Consider the following 26,581-nt stretch of genomic DNA (forward strand, 5'->3'; position numbering starts at 1 on the left):
ATATAAACAGTATAAAAACAAAATAACAGCATAATTTACTTGCCGCAAACAACTCGGTAGGTATTATTAGTATTATTATAATTATTGTTTTTGTTGTTACATTTAATTTATTGCCACACTTTAATATGTGAATTATATTATCAGAAAACTAAACACATTTAGCATTGGCAGGCTTTTATTTGTGAATGAAACAGCAGAGCTGCGCACTCAGGTTTATGGCTGCTGTAAATTTTACCTGCCACAAGATGGCACTGTTTTCGATACTCTTGATGCATTGAAACTTTTCCCGGTAACATTTAGAGAAAGCTTTACAGATTTAAGAGGCTTCATTTCTTGATCCCTACTCAACAGTTTTAGGCCTTTTTGCAAATGTTTCAATTGAATTTAGCTGTTTTAGAGAGCGTTTACTCATAACTATCTGTAATGTCATTTTTCATGTGTGGAAAAAGCGACAAAACTAAACTAGCCAATTAGATTTCTTTTCACCCATATCCCCTACGCCCACCCTTGCACGCACATACACACATTTGACTTTACAACACATAAATGCACACCTTTATTATTCTCATTTTCTCTTGCTTTCTAAATATGCCATGAGTGTACGCAGCTAAAATTTTAATAACCAATTAAAAAAAATGATGTAAAAAAAATAAAATAAAAACGGCATTAATTAGCGCCCTCTCATAGTGCGCACAGTGCGTACACGGTGTGTGTGTGTGTGTGTTTTCCCTCCGTAAAATTTAATAAAAGTTAACGTTACTGGTTATCATTAACGCAAATTGCTGCGCCAGCAACTCGGTTGTTAAGTCTGACGTCACGCTGCAGCGAATAAATGTTGAATACTATATGAATAAATAGTGCTCATAAACGTCCGTGGAGATGCCATTCTCAAGTGAAACGAGTCGAGGCTTGGACCCAGAAACGGCGTTCCTTACGTCACGACTTAACAAGCGGACAACAACAAATCACATCGCGAGATAGATCAGCTTTGAGTCACCAGCGTTCTAAATTCCACGCCATGACGTCACAAGCAGAAATTCTGTATAAAAGTCTGAAGGTCCCTCGTCTCGTGCTCAGAGTGAGTTTCGTCCGCTTTTAGACGGTGTTATACTTTTTACTTTAATCCTGGTCCTCCTGGGGACCCACCGCTCATTTTCTATGCCTCTTATCTGACACACTCAGATAATGGAGCATTTCTTAATGGACGGGGAGCAGGATTGAAAACCACTGTCTTGAAGATACCTCCGCTTCGCTCACCACAGTGCCCGATGAAGCACCCATTCTGAAGCGACAGGCTGCTTTATATCACCACAGAAGTGAAGACAAATAGAAGACCACCAGAAGACCAGGATGAGTTTGCTCATATGGTGACTGAGGGTCTCTGTGTTCTACTTTCTCACGGGATAGCTGTTTTGGACGGTGCTGGGTGGTGGTGAGAGCTGTCCCTCCACACCATATCTATGGGAATGACCCACGGCCTCAGGTGGTGTGGCACCTTCACTCCCACAGCACCTTTGACCAGGTGAAGCGCTCTTACTCTTACAGTGAAATCCTGCTTTATATCTCTCACAGCAGTGAAGATCAGCTTCGCTAGGAGGGTGTCCACTTCAGCTTCTCGTGAGTCCGGGAAAGGGCAGGCCAAGCCCCTCCCTGGTTGTGGTGAGTTGGACGCGGGCCCAGGTGATGCTTACTGCAGAGCCAAATGTGAGGCAGGAGTGAATGAATAAAGTTTTGTGCTGTGTGTGGGGGTGGGGGGAGGTGGCAGGCAGGAGTGAATGAATGAATAAAGTTTGTTGTTGGGGGGGGGGGGGGGGGGGGGGGGGGGGTCTGTTGTCAAAGTGTAATAAAAATAACAACAATAATAGCTGCAAAAATAACAACAAAAATTAAAAGGTAATAACAACAAAAACAATAATAGCAATAATGATAATAACAAAAAGAACAACTGCAAAACTACAAACAAAAGTATTAACAAAAAATAATAAAAATAATAAAACCAAAATAATAACAAAATGGCAACAACAGCAATGATAATAATAATAATAGCAAAAACAATTACAACAACAAACATAACAATCACAACAAAATTAGGAGAATAACAACTATTATAAAGAATAAAAAATGGTGGTGTTTAGTGTTGATGACTATAATACTTTAAATGATTTAACTGCTATACCAGCATACTTGTGACAAATTAAGTTTTTGTATATGATGCAAAAACTTAAGAAAATGAGATCCAGGCAGTCCAGCAATAATTAAGACCTGAGAGGTAGAAGAGAAGAAGCAGAAGACGCAGAAGAGATGCGAGAAGCAAAAAGAGCAAAGAAAAGCAAAGGAAAAAGCTAAACTATCAACGACTCAGTCCATTTTATACCATAAGCATAGGGAAACTTACATCCCACTCAAACTTATGTTTTGGTCTAATAAGAAAAGGTCAAATGGATTTATCCATTATGTCATAGACTGGTCAGATGTCGAAAATAGATGAAAATAGATATAGGGGTTGTTTTGACACCCTTAAGGGAATTTTGCAGATCTTACATTATCACATGTCAGCAGAAATAGAAATGGACATATTTTTATAGAAAGGTACATTGAGTTCAAATGAGCAACTAATTCCGAAAACATCGCTTCTGCAGTACTTGGCAGACGTCCAATATCTAACTACAAACGTGTCAACGTGATCTGTCACATTGGAACACTTTGAAGAACAATTATATAGCGTAGAATATAGCAAGCATACACCATGGACATCAAGAAGAATAACCATAAAGGAGTACAATAAAGAGTAAATACTTGAAATTATGATGAGGATTAATATATGGAGTAGGAGTACATGAATATATGAAATCAAAAGTAATATTGATAAATCATAAGCCATAAATAATTAACATAAAATATGAATAAAATGCATGAATATGAATATTGACCATTTTGGATCCACCAGTATATATGAGGAATTAATATTGACTGTTGATATCTGTAGATTCAATGTAAAAGCCAATATAGGCCTACAAATTAGTTAAAAGGCCTTTAAAAGTTTTTAAAAAAGCTAAATTTAATAAAAGTCATATTTAAAATATATATATAAGAAATGCATGGCTTGTTTTTGTTTTTTTATCTTATTAAAGTAACTTTTCATTTGACTACTTTTTTATTTCTGGCTACTGGTAAATTAGTAGAGACAATATCAAAAGTCAAATGACTTTAGTTTAAACAAGTTACTCTGATCTTTCTACTAATGAAATTTTATAGAATTTAAGTATATATTCAGACTTGCCAAGAACTGATGAAAATGCTGCCATCTAGTGGTAACTAATATAATGACGTTTCAGATCGATCTATCTATCTATCTATCTATCTATCTATCTATCTATCTGTCTGTCTGTCTGTCTGTCTGTCCATCTATACACAAATAAATAAATATTATTATTATTAGTCTTTTGGAATCGGTAAGATTCTTATCAAATAAGATACCACCCTTTATGATTGTTTTGAAAGGATTATAGAAATTCCTTTTATTATATTCTTTTAGGATAAATAAAATTATATTCATCCTGGTTAAAATTTGAATGAATGTGTAAAGTGAAATGTTTTTGGTACAGTAATCAGTTAATATTTTACACCATTTTATGCAGTTCAATTAAGTATTCCAGTGGTGAGACAGATTAATTTTTAAATGAACAAATATTCCATGTAGACTTCAAATTAATACAAGGTCATGAAATCTGTGTGCAATAATTCTGACGTTAGAACCTGGAAGCACTGCACTGTTTCTACAACATAAACAGCGTAGGAGGCCCAATTCCACAAGAAAACAACGGACTTCACAACACTGGTTGAACAATGTCTTTACTACCTTTCTGGGCCTTGAAAGTAGTAATTAAATCGCTGTCTATGGAGGAGTCAGACAGCTCTCGGATTTCATCAAAAATATCTTAATTTGTGTTCCGAAGATGAACGAAGGCCTTACGGGTTTGAAACGACATTAAGGGTTTGTAATTAATGACAGAATTTTCATTTTTGGGTGAACTAACCTTTTAATAAGTATAGCTAGAGTAAAGTCTTCAGCTAGTCAGCTTGAAGTCCTTTCCATTTAAACTGGTTACATAAATGTTAATAAAAGTAATAAATGTTTTATAAGCAGTGGGATAATAATATTCATTTGCACAGTCATGCAGAGCCGAAGCACAACCAACACAATGTTCTTCCGCAAAATGCATGCAGTTTTGTTTTTTTAACCGCTAGAGGGCCAAAAGTTACAGTGTACCTTTAACAGAAGAAACTGAAGAACATGTATTAAAAATATATATTGAACCTCCATTCCACTTTTTTGCCTATGAAAACAACCTTTTTCCAATTTAATATTTTAAATAATAAATAAATTTAGAGAGAAAATAATAAAACAACAACAAAAAAGTAATTTTACGATAAGCATTGTTAACATTCTGGGTTTTTATTTTTGTCTTTGGCATATATGAATAATTGTACCCAAACCTATCTATTCCTATATGTTTATACAATTATGCATTCAATGAAAAAAAAAAAACACACACACAAACTTCTGACATCCAGCATCAACCCAAATGTAAAACATCCAGATCCAGTCTGTTCATAAAACCTAATGCTGTTTTACAATTAGGCTTAGGCATAATCACTGAAAACCATATTATACATTCTTAAAGCATTTATAAATAAATCTCCTGAATTTATACAATTAGGGATTTAAAGTATAATTTGTGTTCCGTCACACATTCAGATAATATTATAGCATTTTTATATAATTAAATACACTGTTTTTAATAATGAAATGATTAAACATGCACTGGGGTAGAATGTGTGCTTGGCTTAATGGATTCTACAAATTACTTAATTAATGATTGGCATTTCCTGAGTACAAGCGATTTCAGTTGAACAAACAGTGACATCCTTTTAATCTCTTTATACATTAGAAGCTGTACTACATGGTGATAAAATAAAATCAGTTAAAGGCTGCCAGTGGCTGGTAATGCAGAGCAGTGTATTTCACTTTTATCCCAGCTAACATGCAGGGAACGTTCTCAGAACTTTGGCTAACGTTCTGGAAAAGGTTCTCAAAGTAATTAACAAACATTCTTCCAGTAATGTTAAAAGAAAGTTATCTGGTCTTTAATTGTGTTCCCAAAACATTAGCACAAACATGCTAGCATAGCACAACATTTTGTTCTGAAATGTTTTAGTTATTTTTGTTAGCTGAGATAGCAATCTTTGGCTTTTAAAGAATAAAAGGGAAAAAAGGCACATATAACAAGGCAATTTAAAAACTTCAAAATACAAACCAGTTCCTGTCCAAACCAAATCATCTCATTATTACCTAATATTGCCCATCATACAACATCACTAGCATGTTTGAGAGTAAATATGACACTACCTTTATTTTACAGCATGTAAACATCTAAGTGATTCACCTTTTGCATATCAAGAGTGTTCAATTTTAAAAATGAACACTAATTAACTAACTTTGAATTTTTGTTTTGTTAAATGATCTGTTTAATGTTGTTGTGCTAATGAAGCAGATGTGGCGTTCACAGGTGAGGTGTTTGCTCATACAGCTGCAAGTCAAGCCGCACTTTGACCTCTCCAGTTGGAACTTCATGAAGCAGCAGACGCCGTTCCAACGGACCTTTACCATCTTGATCCTTCTTTATTGTTGCTACAGGAATTTCAGTACGACCTAGAAAATCTGTTTTGAAATCACAATCAGTTAAAAATACATGTTTTTGTGTATGTATATATTGTTTGTGTGTGTGCTGCTGTGTAGAATCCCACCGTCAGGAGAAAACTGGTCCCTCTCAAAGATAGTGAGGCAGAGGACGTCCTGATACAGGTCTTTAATGAAGAAGTGGCAGTTGAAGTTCCATTTGGGGTTGAGCGTGTCGGGCTGATGGCGGGACGTGTAGCACTGAGCGCCCATTGTTAGCTCACAGTATGGGTTACTCTTCCCTATAAATACACATCACACACTGCAAAAATCATTTCCTATTCAGTATTTTTCTCCAATATTAAAGGATTAGTTCACTTCAGAATTTAGTTACTTAATTATCAGGAAATTTTAATTCTGAAGTGAACTAATCCCTTAATATCTAAACATTCTTTAGATTTTTCACCACTAGAGGTCACCTATTCAAAACAAAGGCGTAGCTTGATGATGCAGAGTTTTAGCATGGAATCTTGGGAGATGTCGTCTTCACCTCACAGCCGGTGGAAAAGAATCAGGACGAACACGACGCCTCACGAGCAGTGGAGCTCTTATTATGCCGCAGTCGCCACTTCCGCTTCATCCGGTCAAGCGTATGAGGTAACATAGTGCTGTTTTATCATATTAGATACATTTGACTGTTGAAAATTATGTTATAACGTTATTCTGAGCGTTTGCTCGGCGGCTGCTGTGAGACAATTGTTGCACACTGCAGTAAGCTAGATCGATTTTAGAATATCATATTAATAAATGCTGGATAGCTTATGCTGATAAATTCATTTTAAAACGTATGGTATGATGGAGAAAATGTTGTATTAGCTGCTTGACAAAATAATGTTTTTCTCTGAGGCATGGTGAAAGCATGGCAGATTTAAACAATAAGACTAAACGTGTTGAGCTATATAACAATAATTTGTTTTCTGTCTATAAATGTAACCGAACAGTTGTTCCCTTGTCTAATAAAATATGTAATATATTAAAGCGTCTTTGGTGTTTCCATGGTTTCTACAAAATAAAACCAGAAACCGAGGGTAACGCAGATATGATGCCATTGACAGGCGACTCCCGGACACGTTCCTTATCCTTGGTTAAAATCGCAATTTTCTCATGATTTACAAATAGTTAGAAACATTTGGGATATTGTAAGTTCTCAACTGAACAAAATATATAACACTGGCCTAGTGGTTTTTGGATATTTAACTGCAAAAATCTTACATATTGTGCCTTTAATTTAGTAGAGGAGCAAAACAAAGGCATAGTACAAAAAGCAACCTGCCAAGATAATCCCAAATTCGATTCCAAAGTAATGGAGGAAATTATCAAATATATACCTTAAATGCAATGTAAGAAATTTTGAATGAGATGTATATATGCCAAAATTTATAAATGTAAGATATTACATTTTGTTTTCAGAAAAGACATAGTAAATGTTCTGCTTAAAATAATGAAAATATTCATTTCGATATACACTCATTCAAGTGGAACAAACTGAAGATACATTCGTTTAAAAAAAAAAAAACTAAATTTTTACATTTTAAAAGTATTTTTAATACTTTTTAATTCAATTTTCTATTGTGCCACTCACATATTGTTTATATAAATAATAATATTAGTGCAATATTACTATTTTAATGTTGATCCATTCATATGTTGTTATATATACAGTATATGTACTCACTTTTGTGGCCAGCGGTTTAGACATTAATGGCTGTGTGTTGAGTTATTTTGAGGGGACAGCAAATTTACACTGTTATGCAAGCTGTACACTCACTACTTTACATTGTAGCAAAGTGTCATATCTTGAGTGTTGTCACATGAAAAGATATAATAAAATATTTACAAAAATGTGAGGGGTGTACTCACTTCTGTGAGATACTCTATATATATATATATATATGTATGTGTGTGTGTGTGTGTGTGTGTGTGTGTGTTCATTCGAACCATTGGGTTTGCAGGGCTTCAGCTCTATCGCCTCCAGGACCGTTACTAACAGTCTCCCGATTCCACTGTTCTTCTGAGAGCGAGCTAAACAACGTACACAGACTTTTATCAGTAATGCTGCATTCAATCACACTGACTTTGACTCTTAATATACATCATTGAATCCCAACCTTGGTATGCCTTCTCTCTTTTGAGCTTTTCAGTCTCTATGAAGTGGTCAGAAGCTGCTTTGATCTTCTGCACCCATGTTGTCCTGATTTAAAATAAAAGTGATCAATAACGTAAGGATCTGTATTGATATACTACACAACACTTACTATAATAAATTAGTATTTTTGCTTTACTACAGATGTGAATAATACTGAATGTTTTATGGACTTCAGTTCAGTGGATCACTTTAAGTGTGTGTATGATTGCAGTTTTAAGACCCATTCACATCTAAGGTGATAAAGGTTTTAATAATCATTTTTTGAGAAAAAGGAACTATGAATATAACAATAATGACACAGAGGAAAAATATCATTGGAATAACTTTCAGAATGATTTTTTCCCAGCTGATGAACAATAAAAACATTGTCAGCCAATCAGAATTTAAAGAGCTTGAGCATTTAAAGCAGCAGATGACATAACTGCAGTGCGCTTATAATAAACAGAACATTATCATCCGTTAGTGTGGGCGCTGATATAGTAATCATTATAGTTATCGTTCTTGATGTGAACTGGGATTTATCTGAGCATTTATGTTCAACAGTTAGTATGTGTACCTCTCATTAATGGTGTCAGTCTTGAGTGTGTACACACGGTCAACGTGTGAGATGTGAAAAACCGGATCATCGCTAGAAGGGTCAGAAGGCATTTTGACCAATACCTCATTCAGAAACACTGGCTAGAATAAGAAAGATTATCTTAGAGAAGGACATTTTACAAATATCACTAGTGTTTAACACAAAACAAGTACAAGCTCTGAGGGACATCTAACCAATCATGTTGCTTTACCGTTTTATACATCTTGTACTGTGCACTTGAGTTGGGATTGAAGAGTTTTTCTGGCCCAGATGAGAACTGTTTGGAGGTGTACGTGAGGAGCAGGAAGTCATTAAACAGGAAGGCCCAGAGCTCCTTGCTGCTCTTGGTCTTATGCAGTTTGCCGCTGTGCAGCAGTTTTCGAGGGCCCAGGCAGTTCGTCAGAGAGTTAAAAACGAGGTGCTAAAACAAGAATGTAACAAAAAAACATTTTCATAAATACCATAACACATAATAAAAGCTGCTGTTTTACACTTTGAGGTCATCATGTAGCACAAAAAGGTCAAAAGCAGCTCTCCTTCAGTGGTCTCACCTCAATGACTCCATCACACAGCACATGATTCTGGATCCATTCCAGCCGATCAGAGTTTTCTTTTTCTCTCACGCCCTCGTTGACCTGTGAGCACAACTCCTCGGCCTGCTCAAGAGCCGCCTGCAGTTGTGCGTGATCTGCGTGAGCTGGAGGGGTGTTCTCCAGAATCTACTCAACCATATTTCAGACACAACAAACAATGACTGGCTTAAAAGTCATTAAAATGCTGCAGAATTGAATAAACGTAAAATACTACATTTAAAATGTTTTTTATTTTAATTTCTTATGTTATTCATATTAATAATAATATTATTTTAAAGCTGCAGTCCACAAGTTTTGCTTCTTTGTCGCCATCTCTGTTTGAAACCTGCAATTGCAGTTATTTGCGGAATTATTATCTTTACGTGGGTTGTGCATCGGCATGACTCCTCGTCGAGGATTAATCTAATGTTTGCTGTCAGTCACCGCACCAGTGTGGATACTGTACTTCGGAATCACGGATTTTACATCTTGGAAATATGACCAAAATAAGAATTTTCACCGGAAAATGTCATCTGAACAAGTAAGTAACAAATCTGCCACTTTTGTTCTGACCAACTGAGAAAAAAAGTATTACAATAAATCGCGCTACAAATGGTGATTAAATCTAACGATCGCTTAGCTCGGATCATGTCAAACCGTGCAAATTATTATTGTTGTTATACTTTGTTCTCAAATTGTTAATGTTAACAACATCAGCATTGCGTGACTACTTGTATTTAGCATGTATTAGCATTACCTGTAGATTTCAATTTCTGTAGCCAAAGTCTTTTGCTTTTGACAATGGCTGAATCTCCAGTTGTCACTGATGATTGTCATTTGGACCTTTCAGGATTACAATCCGCCATTAAAATAATACATTTAATTATTGCAGCTGCTGTGAGAAAAGGCTATAAATATCCACTACCAGCAGCATCCTCACATGCCATATAGCCTACTAGCTGGGACTCCTTCTTTATGTAAACAGATGTGACGTAATGACGCAAAGACGAACGCTGGCATGCTCGAATTTCCCGCTCTTATTAGAAACCATTATTACAAACTTACCGTTGTGAATCGGGCTAAGGTAAGAAGATAGTTTTGAACACTGGCTGGTTATGTACCTGCTCAAAAATTGATCTTGGATAATTTTTAACCAAAAAAGTTACAGACTGCAGCTTTAATATTACTGCATGTTAATGTTGATTGACGTACGTTCTTGATCAGCAGTGGGTAGCGTGTGATTCTCTGCATGGGTTTCAGGAGGAAGCTGGACAGTGGCATTCCTTTACAGCGGTAATTACTGGCAATTTTCTACAAAGAAGATTAAAGAACACAGAAGGAAAAGAAGGATAAGAGCCTAATTAACATCTTATTGCTGCTACAATGAAGTCATCCAGACTAGGCCACAAGAGAGTAGTATTTACAGCGCCATCTTGTGGACTAGTGTGGAAAATGGACAACACAACTGGTTTTTCTGTTGTTAGAAAGTATTGAACTCCATTTACCTTCAGGAAGAGTTTGAAGTCAGGTGATTTGTCTGTTTTCTGTTGCAGCAGGGCTGCAGCATTGAGCTGGCAGCTGCAGAAGCGAATGTAAGCCTGCATGTGAGACAGCTCTGAGGACAGGATATCACCCACCACCTGCACCGGCATCCTCTCTCCAGCCATCTTCTTACGGACACGCAATGCTCTGAAACACACAGACACACACACACACACACACACACAGATACACATATACTGTATGTTATACATTGAATCCATTTTCTTTTGTTTGCCAATGAATCAAAATGTACTTGAAATACAAAATTGTCTTTTAGCGAGCCATTTTTAGTGACCACTCTGCTTGTTTAAAGGTGTAGCAACAAATAAAAAAGATACACTAAATATACTTTCTACTGTATTGTTGTAATTATCTTTTACTCTATTGTAGTTATTTTTAATGTATTTTTACTTTATTGTAGTTAGTTTTAATGTAATAATTTTACTCTATTGTAGTTATTTTTAATGTATTTTACTTCATCGGTTATTTTTAATTTAATATGCTTACTCTATTGTAGTTATTTTTAATGTATTTTTACTTTATTGCATTTTGAATGTAATAATTTTACCCTATTGTAGTTATTTTTAATTTAATATTTTTACTTTATCGGTTATTTTTAATGTAATATGTTTACTCTATTGTAGTTTTTTAATGTTTACTCTATTGTTGTTATTTTTTATGTAATAATTTACTCTATTGTAGTTATTTTTAATATATTTTTACTTTATTGTAGTTATTTTTAATGTAATATTTGTACTCTACAGTAGTTATTTTAATGTAATTTTTACTCTACCGTAGTTATTTTTGTTATAATTTGTACTGTATATTTTTACTCTGTTGTTGTAGTTATTTTTAATATAAAACTGTAAATATAAATTAATATAAAAAGTTTTAAAACGTTTTAAAATGTATAAACTGTGATTCTTTTTTATTTTTATTAAAAGATTTTAATGAAATAATATTTAAAATTATATAAATGAATACATAATTATAGTACTGACTAGATTTCTAAAAACAAGGAATAAAATAAATGATATAAAATAAAATGTATAAACCAATCATAAAAATATTGAAGACTTAAAACATTCAGTTATTTTATGTTAACCTGAACAAATATATATATTTGTTAATATATAATTATATATTAAATATATAATTTCTCTATTTTAATTATTTTTCATTTGCATCCATTGGTTGCTATTTGATAGTCCAAAGAGTAAGGTAAAAATAGTCAAAAAAATTAATAAATAAATAAAAAATAGAGTAAGGTTTTCTACAAAGCCTTTGACCCACTAACCATGTACTGTAAACATCATAAAGAAATGGAAAATGAACTGATATTGGACTAAACAAAAACAAACCATACACTGAGCATCCACCACACACACTTGCAATTTCCCAAACTGATTCTAGCAGTCACTGTTGACTCACTTTAGGAGTTTGGTGCTGCACATGATCAGTTCCCGCCAGTTCACAAAGATCAAGCTCATCTCAGCCTCCGTCAGCCGCCCTGATTCTACCATTGGCTTATAGAACACCTGAATATCCACACACACACAGGAAAGAAATTAACATATTTATATAACTCCAACCAAAGAGCATAACTACTGAAATGACTGTTGGTTCACCTCCACTGCCAGTTCCAGGTCTTCCAGGTAGGACTCCTCCGTTTGAATAAGCTCATGGATGTAGCCTTGCCTCTTTCTCTCCTCAGTGCACATAGAGTCTAAACTGAGCAGATCAGCACACCCTACACACACACACACACATGCACGCACATGCATGCATCAGCGAACACATCACTACAGCATGTCACCATTGAAAACTTTATTTGTGAAATTCAGCTTCATATAATTGTGAATACTTTCCATACAAAAATGCATCAAGAGCAAAGGTTACAGTGACATTCAGAGTGAAGTCTAATGGTCTCTAAGTTCACGACTGTTAGCTGGCTGCATAGCTGGTCAAGTATGAGGGCAACACATGTTGCTGGTCATCAGTTCCTTTAACTACAATTAAGCATGCAGAGGCAGACTAACAATCTTGTGATCTATAAATATATGATTGTGCTGATGAACAGTACTTGCTTGTGAGAAAGGGTAGCTCATTTTTTACTTAAAGTTAGTTCACTTTAAAGGGGCCATGTCATATATTTTTTTTATTGTTTAAATTTTTACCCTGTGGTCCATTTATAATTTTAGTCAAGGTTCTTGTACCCTTTTTTCATAGCCATGTTCCTCATTTTAAAAATAAACATGCTGTTTTAGTTGCTGCCGAACACTGTCTTCAAATGTCGATAAAAGAAATAGTTCTCTGGCACACTGGAATACACATTTGATGTTGGGCTCAGTAAAATTAAAATGAAAAAAAATAATAATAATAATGAAAAAAAAAAAAACTTGATAATTAAATGAAAAAGGACCTGAGTAAAAATGCATATATATATACTGTGTATATATATATATATATATATATATATATACACACACACAACCCAAATTCCGGAAAAGTTGGGACGTTTTTTAAATTTGAATAAAATGAAAACTAAAAGGCTTTTAAATCACAATATTAACTCGCCAATATTCTATTCACAATAGAACATAGATAACATAGCAAATGTTTAAACTGAGAAATTTTGCAATTTTATGCACAAAAGGAGCTCATTTCAAATTTGATGCCTGCTACAGGTCTCAAAATAGTTGGGACGGGGGCATGTTTACCATGGTGTAGCATCTCCTCTTCTTTTCAAAACAGTTTGAAGATGTCTGGGCATCAAGGTTATGAGTTTCTGGAGTTTTGGTGTTGGAATTTGGTCCCATTCTTGCACGATATAGGTTTCCAGCTGCTGAAGAGTTTGTGGTTGTTTCTGACGTATTTTTTGTTTAATGTTGCTCTAAAACTTTTATATACCTTTCAGCATTCATAGTGCCTTCCAAAACATGCAAGCTGCCCATACCGTATGCACTTATGCACCCCCATACCATCAGAGATGCTGGCTTTTGAACTGAACGCAGATAACACACTGGAAGGTCTTCCTCCTCTTTAGCCCGGAGGACACAGCGTCTGTGATTCCAACAAGAATGTCAAATTTGGACTCGTCTGACCATAGAACACTTTTCCACTTTGAAACAGTCCATTTTAAATAAGCTTTGGCCCACATGACACGATGGCGCTTCTGGGCCATTTTCACATATGGATTCCTTTTTGCATGTTAGAGCTTTATTTGGCATCTGCAGATGGCACGGAGGATTGTGTTTACCGACAGTGGTTTCTGGAAGTATTCTTGGGCCCATTTAGTAATGTCCGTGACACAATCATGCCGATAAGTGATTGTCCCTTACGCACAGAGATTTCTCTAGTTTCTCTGAATCTTTTGATGATGTTATGCACTATAGATGATGAGATTTGCAAAGCCTTTGCAATTTGACATTGAGGAACATTGTTTTTAAAGTATTCCACAATCTATTTATGCACTCTTTCACAGCTCTGCCCATCTTTACTTCTGAGAGACTCTGCCTCTCTAAGACATCCCTTTTATAACATGTTACAGACTTGATATCAATTAACTTAATTAGTTGCTAGATGTTCTCCCAGCTGAATCTTTTCAAAATTTCTTGCTTTTTCAGCCATTTGTTGCCCCCGTGCCAACTTTTTTGAGACCTGTAGCAGGCATCAAATTTGAAATGAGCTCATTTTGTGCATAAAATTGTAAAATTTCTCAGTTTAAATATTTGTTATGTTATCTATGTTCTATAGTGAATAAAATATTGACTCATGTGATTTGAAAGTCTTTTAGTTTTCATTTTATTCAAATTTAAAAAACTCTTCCGGAATTCGGGTTGTATATATATAAAGACTGCAAGGAAGAGCATTTTTTTTTCCCACAATTTATTCTTATTGTTGGTTTTTCTGGTGTTAAGAATAGTACTGTCTACCCTACATCCTCTTTATTACCTCACCAGGACTGGGCAGATCAAGTTACTGAATAGGCAAATGTGGGTACTAGGTTAATGTTTTCAGGTTTTAATTATGTAAGAAGTCCAATGATATCATAATAAGCCATTTTTGCAGCTTAGTTCCTGTAAAGGACCCTGTAAATGGTGACTGGAAAGGAAGTTTAGAGTCGTGAAATTTACTAAATGTTTTTTACATTTTATTTTAAAAAGATAAAGGAAAATTCAATGACTCAAGATACGACCCTGTTAAGACTTCTTAAAAGAAACAGAGAAAAGAAGCGAGTGATATCTAACATTTCCCAATTAAACAGAAAGAAAAATGTCCTAAAGCCAGTGGTGATAGACGGATGTGTTCATTTGCGATTTAAGCAAAGTTTAAACAGAAATAGTTGAATGGGAACTGTTAAATCCTGGAGGCTTGCTTGAGGCTGCTTCCTGGACCAGAGCAGTGTTCTGATTGGCCCAGAAAAGAGAGGAGGAAGAGGAAGAAGGGGCCAGAGCTATCGTCCTACAATAAAACACATATGAGGCAAATGATGTGGAAAAGGGTGGAAGAGAGGAGATAAGGGGAGATGAGAGAATGAATAATGAAGAGATGAATAGAAAGTATATATTAGAACATGTTGATAAAAGAAAGAAAGAAAGAAAGAAAGAAAGAAAGAAAGAAAGAAAGAAAGAAAGAAAGAAAGAGAAAGAAAAATCTTTCTTACCGCCCTTTTTTTGTTATTAAAAAGTAAAGAACATAGTTGGGTAAATGTGTTTGTGTGCGTGAACATCTTCTCACTAACACGCTTTTTAAAAGGTTATTTCAAATCCAGTTTAATCTATTTCAATTTATATTTTCTCCACCCTTGCCCTAAAAATAAACATCTCTGAGCTCTGATGTGAAAACAGGAACTGATAAAGTAACACTCATAGTACTCACATTGCTGGCTGGGATCACATTCTGTGGTCATCTTCACATAATTAGTTGGAAACAGCCCTATGACCCCAGCGACCTCTCCTTTCCACCAGTCAGGGTTGTCCTTGTTGAGTACGGTGATCAGCTGACCTTTTTGGAAGCTCATCTCATCCTTACTGGCTGCTTTGTAGTCATACATTGCAATAACCTGACACACTACAGGGGGAAGGGGAGAAAGACAGAGAGAATGGATGGATGGAGCAGAATGGGACAGAGGAGGGAAAACAACACACAGACAGCACCACATACAAAAGCGCATGAATGAAAGCGTATGAGGAAAAAGTGTGCGTGTGTCTCACATGGTTGAGGTGCAGGAGTTATTTTGCCGCTGTTGGCCTCCAGCAATCTGACATTAGAAGAGTGGAACCAGCCCTTTTTACGCTTCTTACCCCGTGCCTACAAACAGAAACATGTGTGTTGTTTTGTTTTTTTTAAAAGCTGGTGACTTTCCATTGACTTCTATTGTTTTTATACTAAATGATATTAATATTTTCTATCATCTAAACATCCCTGTAAACCTAGCCCTCACATAAATCTGTGTTTTCATTAAGATATTTTTTTAAGTTTATTAAGCCTTTTTGTTAAAGAAAACTAGGTTTTAGTTGAAAATTAGGACTAGGACTTAGTTGAAATTTAGATTTGAAATTATATATATATATAAACACATAAATATCTAAATTTATATGTCTAAATGTATATTATTTTTAGCCTTACAGCAGTAGTCGTACTACATATAAGTGCACAGGAACACTATATTGCACTATAAGCAAATGCTGTCCTTTGGATAGGTAAAGTGTGGTTATGTGATATACTAACCTGTAGTTCACCCAACCACCAGCTGTTTGAGTTCTTATGCAGCACCACGATCAGCTGACCAGGTGTCAGACTCAATTGCTCTGGTGTTGTGGCAACATTGGCCGTAGTCACCTGAGCAATCTCTGAAGACCAATAAAGAACACAATTTAATAATGTTTAAAATGTGAAACAGCCAGCCTTGATTTTTGCTTCTTCGTAATGGTACTGTGCTCTCAAATCTCACCTGGCTTTTTACTGGGAACTCCAGAATTGGCAGCCTAAAAAATAATAATACAGTGAGCACATTATTATCAAAATGCATACTTAAATGTCTATGAATGCTTCATTTAAAACAGCAACTTCTTTTAAAATTTTTCTCTTCAAAAGAACATAGTATTAAAATGATTAAGATTAAAATGATCATTAAAGTAATAAATACATAAAATTATCATTTTTTTGTAATAAATAAATCATCCACATTTGGTGTCAGTAAATGAATAAATCATTAATATTCATATGGTAAATATGAATACATAATATATACAACTATCTGAATATGCATACATCACACTCTTTGGGTTTAACATAGTTGGAAGGGAAGAGGCCAGACTGGTCACCGATGCACCCTCTCCACCATTCTCCTTCCCTCTCTGTTACCAGAACAACATCCTCCGCACAGAACGTCAGGTCACCTGACTCCGGACTCTCATATGTGTACAGAGCCACATACTCTAATAAGTTGAAACCAAATACAAACCATGACAAAAAAAAACTTCTGTAATGACAATTCAATTTAATGTCATAATATCTCATCTGAATGACCAGAGATGGTTCTATGAAAACATAAACAGACTCCTCACCCTCAAGCAGACCAGAATCTGAGACTTCAATCTCGTCCACAGTAGAATATAAGGGCCTAGAAGAGACACACACAAAAAAAAAGATTTAGCTTGGCATCAAATTGCTAAATTGCGACTACTGTATATTTATTGGCTACTAAATAAATGCAGTAAATTTATTCCAAAATGACTGATAACATTAAAAAAAAAAGTACTACAAATCTAGCTGCCATCTTTTGGTAGAAGAAACAGAGTATGTGTGGGAAATCTGTCAATCACATGAGATCACAGCAATAGAAAACAATCCAATGAATTCCCGATGGACAAAAAGAGAAGTCCCGCGCTACATTTTTTCTTGTTCGAGAAGCTGTTTCACTCGGATATACATCACAAAAGGGAAGAAAAAAGACTATTGCAACTTCCGTTTCATGCTAACTTTAAATAAAATATAAAAATAAAATAATAAATAATCAGCTGTTTTAAAATAAACACTTCAACTATTATTTAATTAAGCATGTATGTGAGGTACAGTGAGAGGTGTCTCATCCCTTACTCGGTCTGTGTGTTATTGGTGATAACCATGGAGACATATGAGCAAGGGAACCAGCCCCGGCTCTCGTTGAGCTCTCCGTACCACCAGTTCTCCTGCTTCTCCAGAACCGTGATGATGTCATCTTTAGTGAAGCCCAGGTGACTGTCAGTCTTAGCGCTCCACTCACAAAGAGCTACAGCCTACAGCACAAACACACACACACACACACATATATATATTCTAAAAATGTTTAATGGCAATATAATATATCAGAGTAATATTTCCCTCAATGGTCAAAAAACAATGTTGTATGTAAGATAGATGGTGTGTATATATTTACACATGCCAACCTGTGAGTGCTGTGTGTTAGTAGACACTGGTGTGTGTGTTGGTGTTGGTCCTTCTATGTCCACCCGAGGAATTCTAGGAAAGTTAATGAGAAAAAAGGATTTCAAATAATTTCGCATTCATTTATTTATCTAAAAAAAAGGATGAAATAATTCTTTATAAACTAATCACACAACAAATTCAAATGTCAAAATTTCAAAACAGTCATGTCCTGCCAGCTCAATAGCGGTCAAGGATGTCACACCTACCCAGTGTTGCTGTATCTTACCCTCCTCACACTCACTGATTAAGAATAGAAGAGAGTGACAGACTAAACAACTGCATCTGACTTTTCTTCCTGAATGTTTGACACATACTGGAACGCCACATTTTGGCAACTTAAAAATGTGAAGCTCAACAAAACAATATGTGTGTTAGTCATAGCGCTGCCTGATAAATAGAAAATTCACAGTATATTTGTGTGGTTTTTGTCATTATATAAAATTAATCAAAACTGTGAATATTGTGATTTTGCAAGTAATATCACACTTATTTTTGGCTATATCCTTATTTTGTATAGCGACCCTTGTGAATATGTGTGTATATATATATATATATATATATATATTTCAGTTTAAACTGTTTCAGTGAATCAAATCTCGTATTGTATGATAAATTTGCATCATTACTCAAAAACGTTCACAGAAGTCTCTGTGACTTTTTTATGTATTAGTGAAAACATTTTAATAAAAATATATTGCTGTTTATTTGTGTATATCGCTGAAAATTAGTAAATATTATTCTTCCTTTTCTTCATTTATTATAAAAAACATGCCTTGATTATTTTTAACTTGATTCTGACTGTGTGTAACATTATTTTATTAATATTAATATTTATTAAAAGTTACAATGGCTGTTCGGTTGAAAGGATGTTTCATCTGAATTAAAAAATATATATATTTATATTAATATACTAATACTTATATAATTAAAAGGTTGAAAAGTGTAGTTTTTAAGCTAAATTGCACAGCCTAGTTAGCAATAGAGTAGTTTTAGTGCCAAACCCAGGGTAGTTGGTAGAGGGCGCTGTGGAGTGTGTAATAGGTGCAGTCAGTTCAGTCTGACTGTCTTTACTGCATCTCTCAGCATAACTCTCTGGAAACCAGCCGCTGTTACCACGGTAACTCCCATACAGCCAGCCGGTCTCCCTAACTGTTGATTCATCTACCTGTGGATCCACAGGAAGCCAAATTATATGTGTACTTGAATAAGTACATTTACAACTGCATGAGGGAATGTGTGTTGACATAAGTACCTGGATCAGACAGTCTGCCTCCAGCGTGAGCTCGTCAGAGTTGCGTGCTGTGAAGGGGTAGAGAGCTCTGTAGGTGGTGAGGGGAGTACATGTGTCTTCAGTGGTCACCACTGGCTGCAAACCTGCAAAATACATATATAACACACATCTCACAACTATTCAGCAAAGGCAGCAAATCTATAAATGCATGCTCACCCCTAATTTTCAAGCGGTTTTCAAAAAGGATGCAAAAGCATCATAAAAGTATTATAAAAGTGGTCCAGACATACGCACGATGTCCGATTCATGAACGAATAATTCTTGTGAGATACAGTAGATTGAACCAGTTCACAAACTGGTCTGAATGATTCATTCCCATATTGGACTAATTCGGCTCTCAAGTTCAACTCATTGATTCAATATAGTTGCAGCTGTTAACATCAGAGGTGTAAAGAGTACCTGAAAACCATAAAAGCACAGATACCCTTACAGTGAAAAAGACTCCATTACAAGTTACAAGTCACCACTTCCAAAGCGAATTGACAGCTCCTAGCGATTCACAACTACTTGCTAATGCACTCGCATTCACATAAAGTAGCCTTGTTGAAAAATTTCGGTGAGTAAAGGCAAAACACACAAGACGTAGTACTTGCAGTGCCCTGTAGATGGCAATGTTTCTTCTTTTGTAGTAGAAATAAACTGCTGCAGAAAAAGTTGGGTGCCATGCAATTGCATTGCTCATTACAAAGTATTGATATACTTATATACTTATTCAAAAATGTAGTCAAGTAAAGAGTAAAAGTTGCTAATATCTTTAAAACTATAGAGTAGCCAAAACGATACTCAAGTACAGTAACTAATTACTTCTACTTAAATACTTTACACCTCTGGTTAACATCTTTAATTTAAAGGGTTAGTGCACCCAAAAATGAAAATTCTGTCATTAATTACTCACCCTCATGTCGTTACAAACCCGTAAGATCTTCGTTCATTTTCGGAACACAAATTAAGATATTTTTGATGAAATCCGAGAGGTTTCTGAAGCACACATAGGCAGCAACGTCATTGCAACTTTCAAGGCGCAGAAAGGTAGTAAAGAAATCGTTAAAATAGATCATGTAACGACAGTGGTTCAACCTTAATGTTATGAAACGACAAGAATACTTTTTGTAAAAAACAAAAAACGACATTATTTTTAAAAAATACAACTATTCAACAATTTCTTTTCTTCTGTGTCAGTCTCACAGTCACAGTGTCACAGTGCAGCGCTTCTGGGTTCTACATCAGAAGGCCCCTTTCTGGGCCTTGAAAGTTGCAATGACATTGCTGCCTATGGGTGGTTCAGAAACCTCTCGGATTTCATCAAAAATATCTTAATTTGTGCTCCGAAGATGAATGAATCATTAAGGGTTAGGGGTTAGTTCACCCAAAAATTAAAATTCTGTCATTAATTACTCACCCTCATGTCATTCCAAACCCGTAAACAGTCTATTACCTTTATTCTCTCAAAACACTCACATTCTAGTGAAGTCTGTTATAGTAACTCGGATAATTAATGGGAGGTAATTAAAGTGAATCATGAAACCGTGAGAGTAATGACACCCATTACAATGAATAGAATGAAAACATCATATTCATGGCCAAGTGGATGAATGCAGTACCCCCCCACACACAGACACAAGCACACACTTAAACACACTCACTTTTGTTCTCCGTGCTATTGTATGACATGGAGGGCTGAGTGTGTAGCGCCAGTTCATTCCTTTCTCTCTCCTTCCTCTCCTTCTCCTCCCTCTCTCTCTCCTCTGCCCTCCTCTTCTCCTCTTTCTCTCGTGCCTGCTCCTGGGCCTCCTTAAGTCGGGCTTGGGCCTGCCGCTGCTGTTCTTCCCTGAGTTTGGCCTCTCGCTCCTGGGCAAGCTTCTTCTGACGCTCTGCTTCCTCCTGCTCCAGACGCTCCTGCTCCAGCTTCATCTGTCTATAGGCACATGAACAATTCTCAGCATTCATGAGTGGGTAAGAGAATCTGTGTTTAACCTAGCCATTTTGGGGGGCATGTTTGCTGAAAAATGTCACAAGAAGAGAAATCTGACAAAAATGTACAGAGAAAAGTGGTTAAATAACCTAAAGCAAAATTTTACATGCATGTTTATTTTAGATTTTATATTAATTTTTTATATTTTTATGTTTTATATATATATATATATATATATATATATAAAACATAAAAATATAAAAAATATTTTTACATACATACATACATACATTTCTGACTTTTTTCAAGCCTATAAATTATAAAATGACCTCCTATTTCCAGGTTTTTCTTTTATATGGATACACTAAAGATAGATAGATAAATGTATGTTTGTCTGAAAGCACAATTTTACCTTGCAGCTTCCTCCTCTTTCCTCCTCTTCCTCTCCTCCTCCTCTTTCCTGTGTTTTTGTAGCTCTTTGAGTTTTTCAGATCTTACCCTCCTGAGCTGCTCTAGGACGTCCTGCTGCTGGCTCTGCCTCTGTCTCAACTCCTGCAACGTTGCCCACACAATCCTTCAACATTTGGATCATGCTTATAACAAAACTTAAAATAATATGGTATGGTTTCAAATACACAGTATATGGTATTGCATTGTGCTCAGCTTTACTGACTGCCCAAACTAACATAATGAAATTGCCACTATTGAGTGGTACGGAGCTATTATAAGTGGCTAAACCAATAGTTTCAGATCCGCTTAGTTTTTCTTTTCATTTAATAAATTTGGCCAGAATTTTGTGTTATAAAACATGAAATGCTATGCACATGCTGCATTGGCTATGACTAGATGCCAAGCTGCATCCAAAATCACGTACTGTCTTAGTAGGTACTCAATTTGAATTTAAATTTACTTCACAAATGTTGAAAAAGTATGTTCTATATAGTACGAATGCGTGTAGTATGAATGAAATCCGGACGTACTACATCCACCACCTACCAGCATCAGTTACGTCCCTTCAACTCCATTCACAAATCCTCTCCCGTGGCCTCATGGGATAGTAAAGTGTTCATCATATGTGCACTTCAGAATCTCACTGGAAGTAGTAAGTCATCCGGGTACTTTTCACCTACTGTTTTTCGAATACTATGAATTGGGACATACTACTCTGTTCGCATACTGTTTTTCGCATACTATATAGTAGAGAAGTATTCGTTTTCGGATGCAGCGATTGTGTTTTTTTGAGTTAAGAAAATTAAAATCTTATTCAAAGAACCAGTTCTTTATTTTTACCATTGCACTGCAAACAAGCAAAGACGGACTCCAAAATGTGTACCGCACTTCATTCACAATTGAGGCAGGTAGAGCTACTGTATGAGGTTTTGCCAACAGTTTGAGGATCCACTGGAGTTACGAGGTTTAGTCACAAGCTCTTGTATAAAGTATAGGCAAAAAAATATTAATTAAAAATAACATTTTGGTCGAGTGACATTTCGGACACTGGCTCTAACTGTTCTACGTACTGTGGCACAAACTGCTGCATATAGAAAAATAAATGTTTCAAACATTAAAAACAACAATCCCAATTACTTTTATTGTTGTTTGTTAGTTTTTAGGCAGTGAGTAGAAAATATTAGTGCAATTTTATGAAGTGATAAAAATGGCACAGACAGACACAAAGATGTTATGAGGTCACAATGTCAGACTCATTTCAGTACAATATGGGTAAAGTGAGACTTCTATCATGGAGAATAACTAGAGCAAAAGGTGAAATCGATGAAAGAAAGGCAGCCATGAGATGAGTGTGAGTAAAAAAACGATAAAGAGAGGTCAACCTTTATTAGAAGGAAGAGATTTGTTAAGCAGCCCAGCAAAGAGAGAAGTCCTTGAAGCACACAGTCATCCATTTCTACAAACTATGAAGACAGCCGGAGTAAAGAGGAAGAGAAGAAAGAGGAGAGATACAGCGGGGAGGGGAAGAAAACGATAAAAATGGGCACAAAGAAACAAAAAAGAAAGGCTTCGAGCAGAAAACATTAGACGTATACTGAACAATAGCTGAGTGCCACATGTATAATGCTCAGGTTTCCAATCTGAACAACCGGTGCAGGAAGTGTGTTAGTGATAGTGTTTGTGTGTTGAGTTTTCTTTAGTAGTGTGAGCTGTGTGAATGTTAGTGTGTAATGAACTGCTCAATGCTCTGCCTTCAGGGCTGGGAGTTGAGCTGTAGGTTTTAATCACAGGAACATGGAGAACAGTGAACTATTGAGTCCCTCACAGGGACATTAAGGTTTAAAACAAATTCGAAGACAGTAAGTCCCCAACCAAAGCCCAAATTAGCTTTAATCAAAACACGGCACTTTAAATGTTGTTGAGGTTTAGACTGGGAATGTAAGAGAAGCCGCTGACCTTGATTTCTCTGTTGTACTGCTCCATTTGTGAGAGTTTAGCAGTGGTCTCTCTCTCCAAAACATCCAGCTGCTCCTTCAGCTTCCGACAGCTCAGATCTTTCTCGCACACACTCTGTTTCACATCATTTATCAAAGGACCTGAAAAGTGAAAAGAAAGAGTGAAAGAAGGACATTAAAAACGTCAATGTGTCCTGAGTTCAAGAGGAATGAAATGGACACAAATGAAATTAGCCATCCACGCGTCTATTCATTGATTGCTTCAGGTCTATGTGAGTGCTCACTTGAGTTGTTTTGGGTTATATGTAGAAGTCTGTCTGTCAGTTGCTGCTTCTCAGGACCAAAACGAATCAACTGCCTCTGAATTTCCTGTAAAAACACATTCATATAGACTACTACTCAAAAGTTTGAGGTCAGTAATGTTTTTGACAGAATTCTCTTATGCTCACCAACTCTGCATTTATTTGATCAAAAATACAGTAAAAACAGTAATATTGTGAAATTATTTTCTATTTGAATATATTTTAAAATGTAATTTATTCCTGTGGTAACAAAGCTACATTTTCAGCAGCTATTACTTCAGTTTTCAGTGTCACATGATCATTCAGAAATCATTCTAATATGCTGATTTGATGCTTACAAAACATTCATTATTATTATCAATGTTAAAAAAAGATTGTGCTACTTAATATTTTTTCCGGATTCAAAAGAACAGCATTTTTTTGAAATAGAAATCTTTTGTAACATTATAAATGTCTTTACTGTCACTTTTGATCAATTTAATGCATCCTTGCTATATAAAAGTATTAATTTCTTCAAAAAAAAAAAAAATCTTTTGAACAGTACAGAACAATAAAGTTTTTCCCAGATGGACATCCTTGCAATGCATGTACAGTTTGACCTAAATGCAATGCTATTCATGCAACAAAAACATAACATACCTCAAACTGCAGCTGCAGGGAGTTGATATCCGTAATACGACTATCTCTCTTCTGATTGATCAGGTCTAGCTCGGCCCTCTGGACCTGCCTCTTACTCTTGGCGTCCCGGAGGCGATCGGAGATCTGCTTATGCTTGTTACCCTAGGAGAAGAAAAGACTGAAATGTTTTTAAATTGTAATATAATATAACCATCAATCCCACAGGGTGTATGAGACTGGATGGAAAATAGGTATATAAAAAAAATAGAAAGAAGAAACAGCAATCTGACCACCGCCTCCAGCTCCATCTCAAGGCTCCTCTTCCTGTCCTTAAGTCTCTGTATGTCGCTCTGCTCTTTTTCTCTCTGTGTCTGAAGTTCCACTCGTTTGCTCTTCTCCCATTCCATTCGCCTCTGTCGCTCTGCTTCCTGAAAGAGCCAAAAAGAGGAGACTATACTACTATGAATATACTATGTAATTATGCTCCCATCGCTTTTCTAGGACGAGAATTGGGAACCACTCCACTGGTACAGTGTATATTAGGGTTAACTTATGACTTAATTAAACATATATAATGCCAATTATTTAACACAATTACTCTATTTTTCTGTGTAATGAAATGCAGCATTAGAGAAGCATTAAACTTTGTCATAAAATAGTACATACAGTAGAGTAATTGATAATTAATAATTGCAAGCTTTAAGATTTGTAATAATTATAATTTAATATTTTCTTTTTTTTTATTATTATTTAATTTATATATTATTTATTTAACCACTATATCACTAGTATAACAATAATGTCACTAAATTTTTATGCAAATGCAATACATCCATAGTTGATTATGTAAAAGCTGATTTATGCTGTTTAGACAGCTGTACAAACATTTTATTTCTATATTATATTTGTATTATATATTTGATATAAATTGTTGTCTAGATAGATAGATAGAAAATAAAGAAAGGAAGAAACTGAATCAAAATGATTACACATAAACATTTAAAAGAAAAAAAAACTACAAACTATGATGTTTCTTTTTTTTTTTTTTGACAGCCCGAGTGTATATATAATTTATTCATAAAACATGTACGCATGTGGAAAAAACGTAAGGCTTTACTGTAATATTCTAGTGGTCGTTTAACCTCTGTTCGCCCTTGTGTGCTCTACTTGCCTCACGTCGCTCTAATTCTTTCAGTCTTTCTTCTTCTCTCTGTCGTTCTAGCTCTCTCTGTCTCTCTATCCTCCTCTCCTCCTCCCTCTGTCTCCTCAGCTCCATCTCCCGGGCCTCTCTCTCCTTCCGTTCTCTCTCTTCCCTCTCCTTCTGCTGTCTCCTCTCCTCCTCTCGCCTCTCCTCTTCTCTCCTCCTCTCCTCCTCTTTCTTTTGTTCCTCCAGCAGAGCCAAACGTCTTTTTTCCAGCTCTGCATTTCCTCTCTGGAAATTCTCTCTCAGTTTATCCTCAAATGACGCTGAGAGAGAGAGGCAGAAAGTAAGTTAAGAAGCATCTAAGTCAACACAATAAAAATAGAAATATACATAACAGAAAACTGTATTTTCAAAACAAAAGACTATATCATAAAGCTGTTTTAGCTGTTTGTTCAGCGGAATCAGCTATATTTAGAAGGATCATTTACAATACTGTGTAGAAATAAGGACAGTGTGTGTTTGTAATGTGAGTATGTATTTGCATGTGTGCTTGTATATATTAGTATATATATATATTTTTTTTTTTTGAAGAAATAAAAACTTATGCTCACAAAGGCTGCATTTATTTGATCAAAAACACAGTAAAAACAGTAATATCGTGAAATATTACATGATTACATGATCTGTCAGAAATCATTCTAATATGCTGATTTAGTTCTCAAGAAAATCAGCATATTAGAATGATTTCTGAAGGATCACATGACACTGAAGACTGGAGTAATGGCTGCTGAAAATTCAGCTTTGCCATCACAAGTATACAAAACATTTTTAAATATATTAATATAGAAAACCATTCTTT

At 35.4% G+C, this 26,581-nt stretch overlaps 1 protein-coding gene across 3 annotated transcripts in view; it reads right to left on the minus strand.

The window, feature by feature from the left end:
- Positions 1–4,440: 4,440 nt before the first annotated feature.
- itsn2a (intersectin 2a) overlaps positions 4,441–26,581 on the minus strand; it is a 49,674-nt gene continuing 27,533 nt past the window's right edge. The window contains exons 12-40 of one of the 3 annotated variants that reach the window (XM_051876122.1): positions 25,750–26,045; positions 24,869–25,006; positions 24,600–24,740; positions 23,943–24,027; positions 23,660–23,799; positions 23,086–23,166; positions 21,666–21,805; positions 20,985–21,256; positions 19,303–19,424; positions 19,052–19,215; positions 18,011–18,083; positions 17,682–17,860; positions 17,150–17,205; positions 16,854–17,020; positions 16,534–16,567; positions 16,311–16,432; positions 15,794–15,890; positions 15,459–15,650; positions 12,206–12,327; positions 12,009–12,115; positions 10,541–10,724; positions 10,248–10,346; positions 9,015–9,182; positions 8,675–8,884; positions 8,443–8,564; positions 7,849–7,931; positions 7,679–7,762; positions 5,809–5,982; positions 4,441–5,722 (exon numbers count right to left, since the gene is read on the minus strand). In XM_051876122.1, the coding sequence (XP_051732082.1) occupies positions 5,565–5,722; positions 5,809–5,982; positions 7,679–7,762; positions 7,849–7,931; positions 8,443–8,564; positions 8,675–8,884; positions 9,015–9,182; positions 10,248–10,346; positions 10,541–10,724; positions 12,009–12,115; positions 12,206–12,327; positions 15,459–15,650; positions 15,794–15,890; positions 16,311–16,432; positions 16,534–16,567; positions 16,854–17,020; positions 17,150–17,205; positions 17,682–17,860; positions 18,011–18,083; positions 19,052–19,215; positions 19,303–19,424; positions 20,985–21,256; positions 21,666–21,805; positions 23,086–23,166; positions 23,660–23,799; positions 23,943–24,027; positions 24,600–24,740; positions 24,869–25,006; positions 25,750–26,045 (4,010 nt within the window). In that variant the 3' untranslated portion in view covers positions 4,441–5,564. Of the gene's footprint in view, positions 5,723–5,808; positions 5,983–7,678; positions 7,763–7,848; positions 7,932–8,442; positions 8,565–8,674; positions 8,885–9,014; positions 9,183–10,247; positions 10,347–10,540; positions 10,725–12,008; positions 12,116–12,205; positions 12,328–15,458; positions 15,651–15,793; positions 15,891–16,310; positions 16,433–16,533; positions 16,568–16,853; positions 17,021–17,149; positions 17,206–17,681; positions 17,861–18,010; positions 18,084–19,051; positions 19,216–19,302; positions 19,425–20,984; positions 21,257–21,665; positions 21,806–23,085; positions 23,167–23,659; positions 23,800–23,942; positions 24,028–24,599; positions 24,741–24,868; positions 25,007–25,745; positions 26,046–26,581 lie in introns of all 3 variants that reach the window. The other 2 variants (XM_051876123.1, XM_051876124.1) reach the window with 2 other exon arrangements.

Source organism: Ctenopharyngodon idella, chromosome 20 (assembly GCF_019924925.1).
Source record: "Ctenopharyngodon idella isolate HZGC_01 chromosome 20, HZGC01, whole genome shotgun sequence".
NCBI lineage: Eukaryota > Metazoa > Chordata > Actinopteri > Cypriniformes > Xenocyprididae > Ctenopharyngodon > Ctenopharyngodon idella.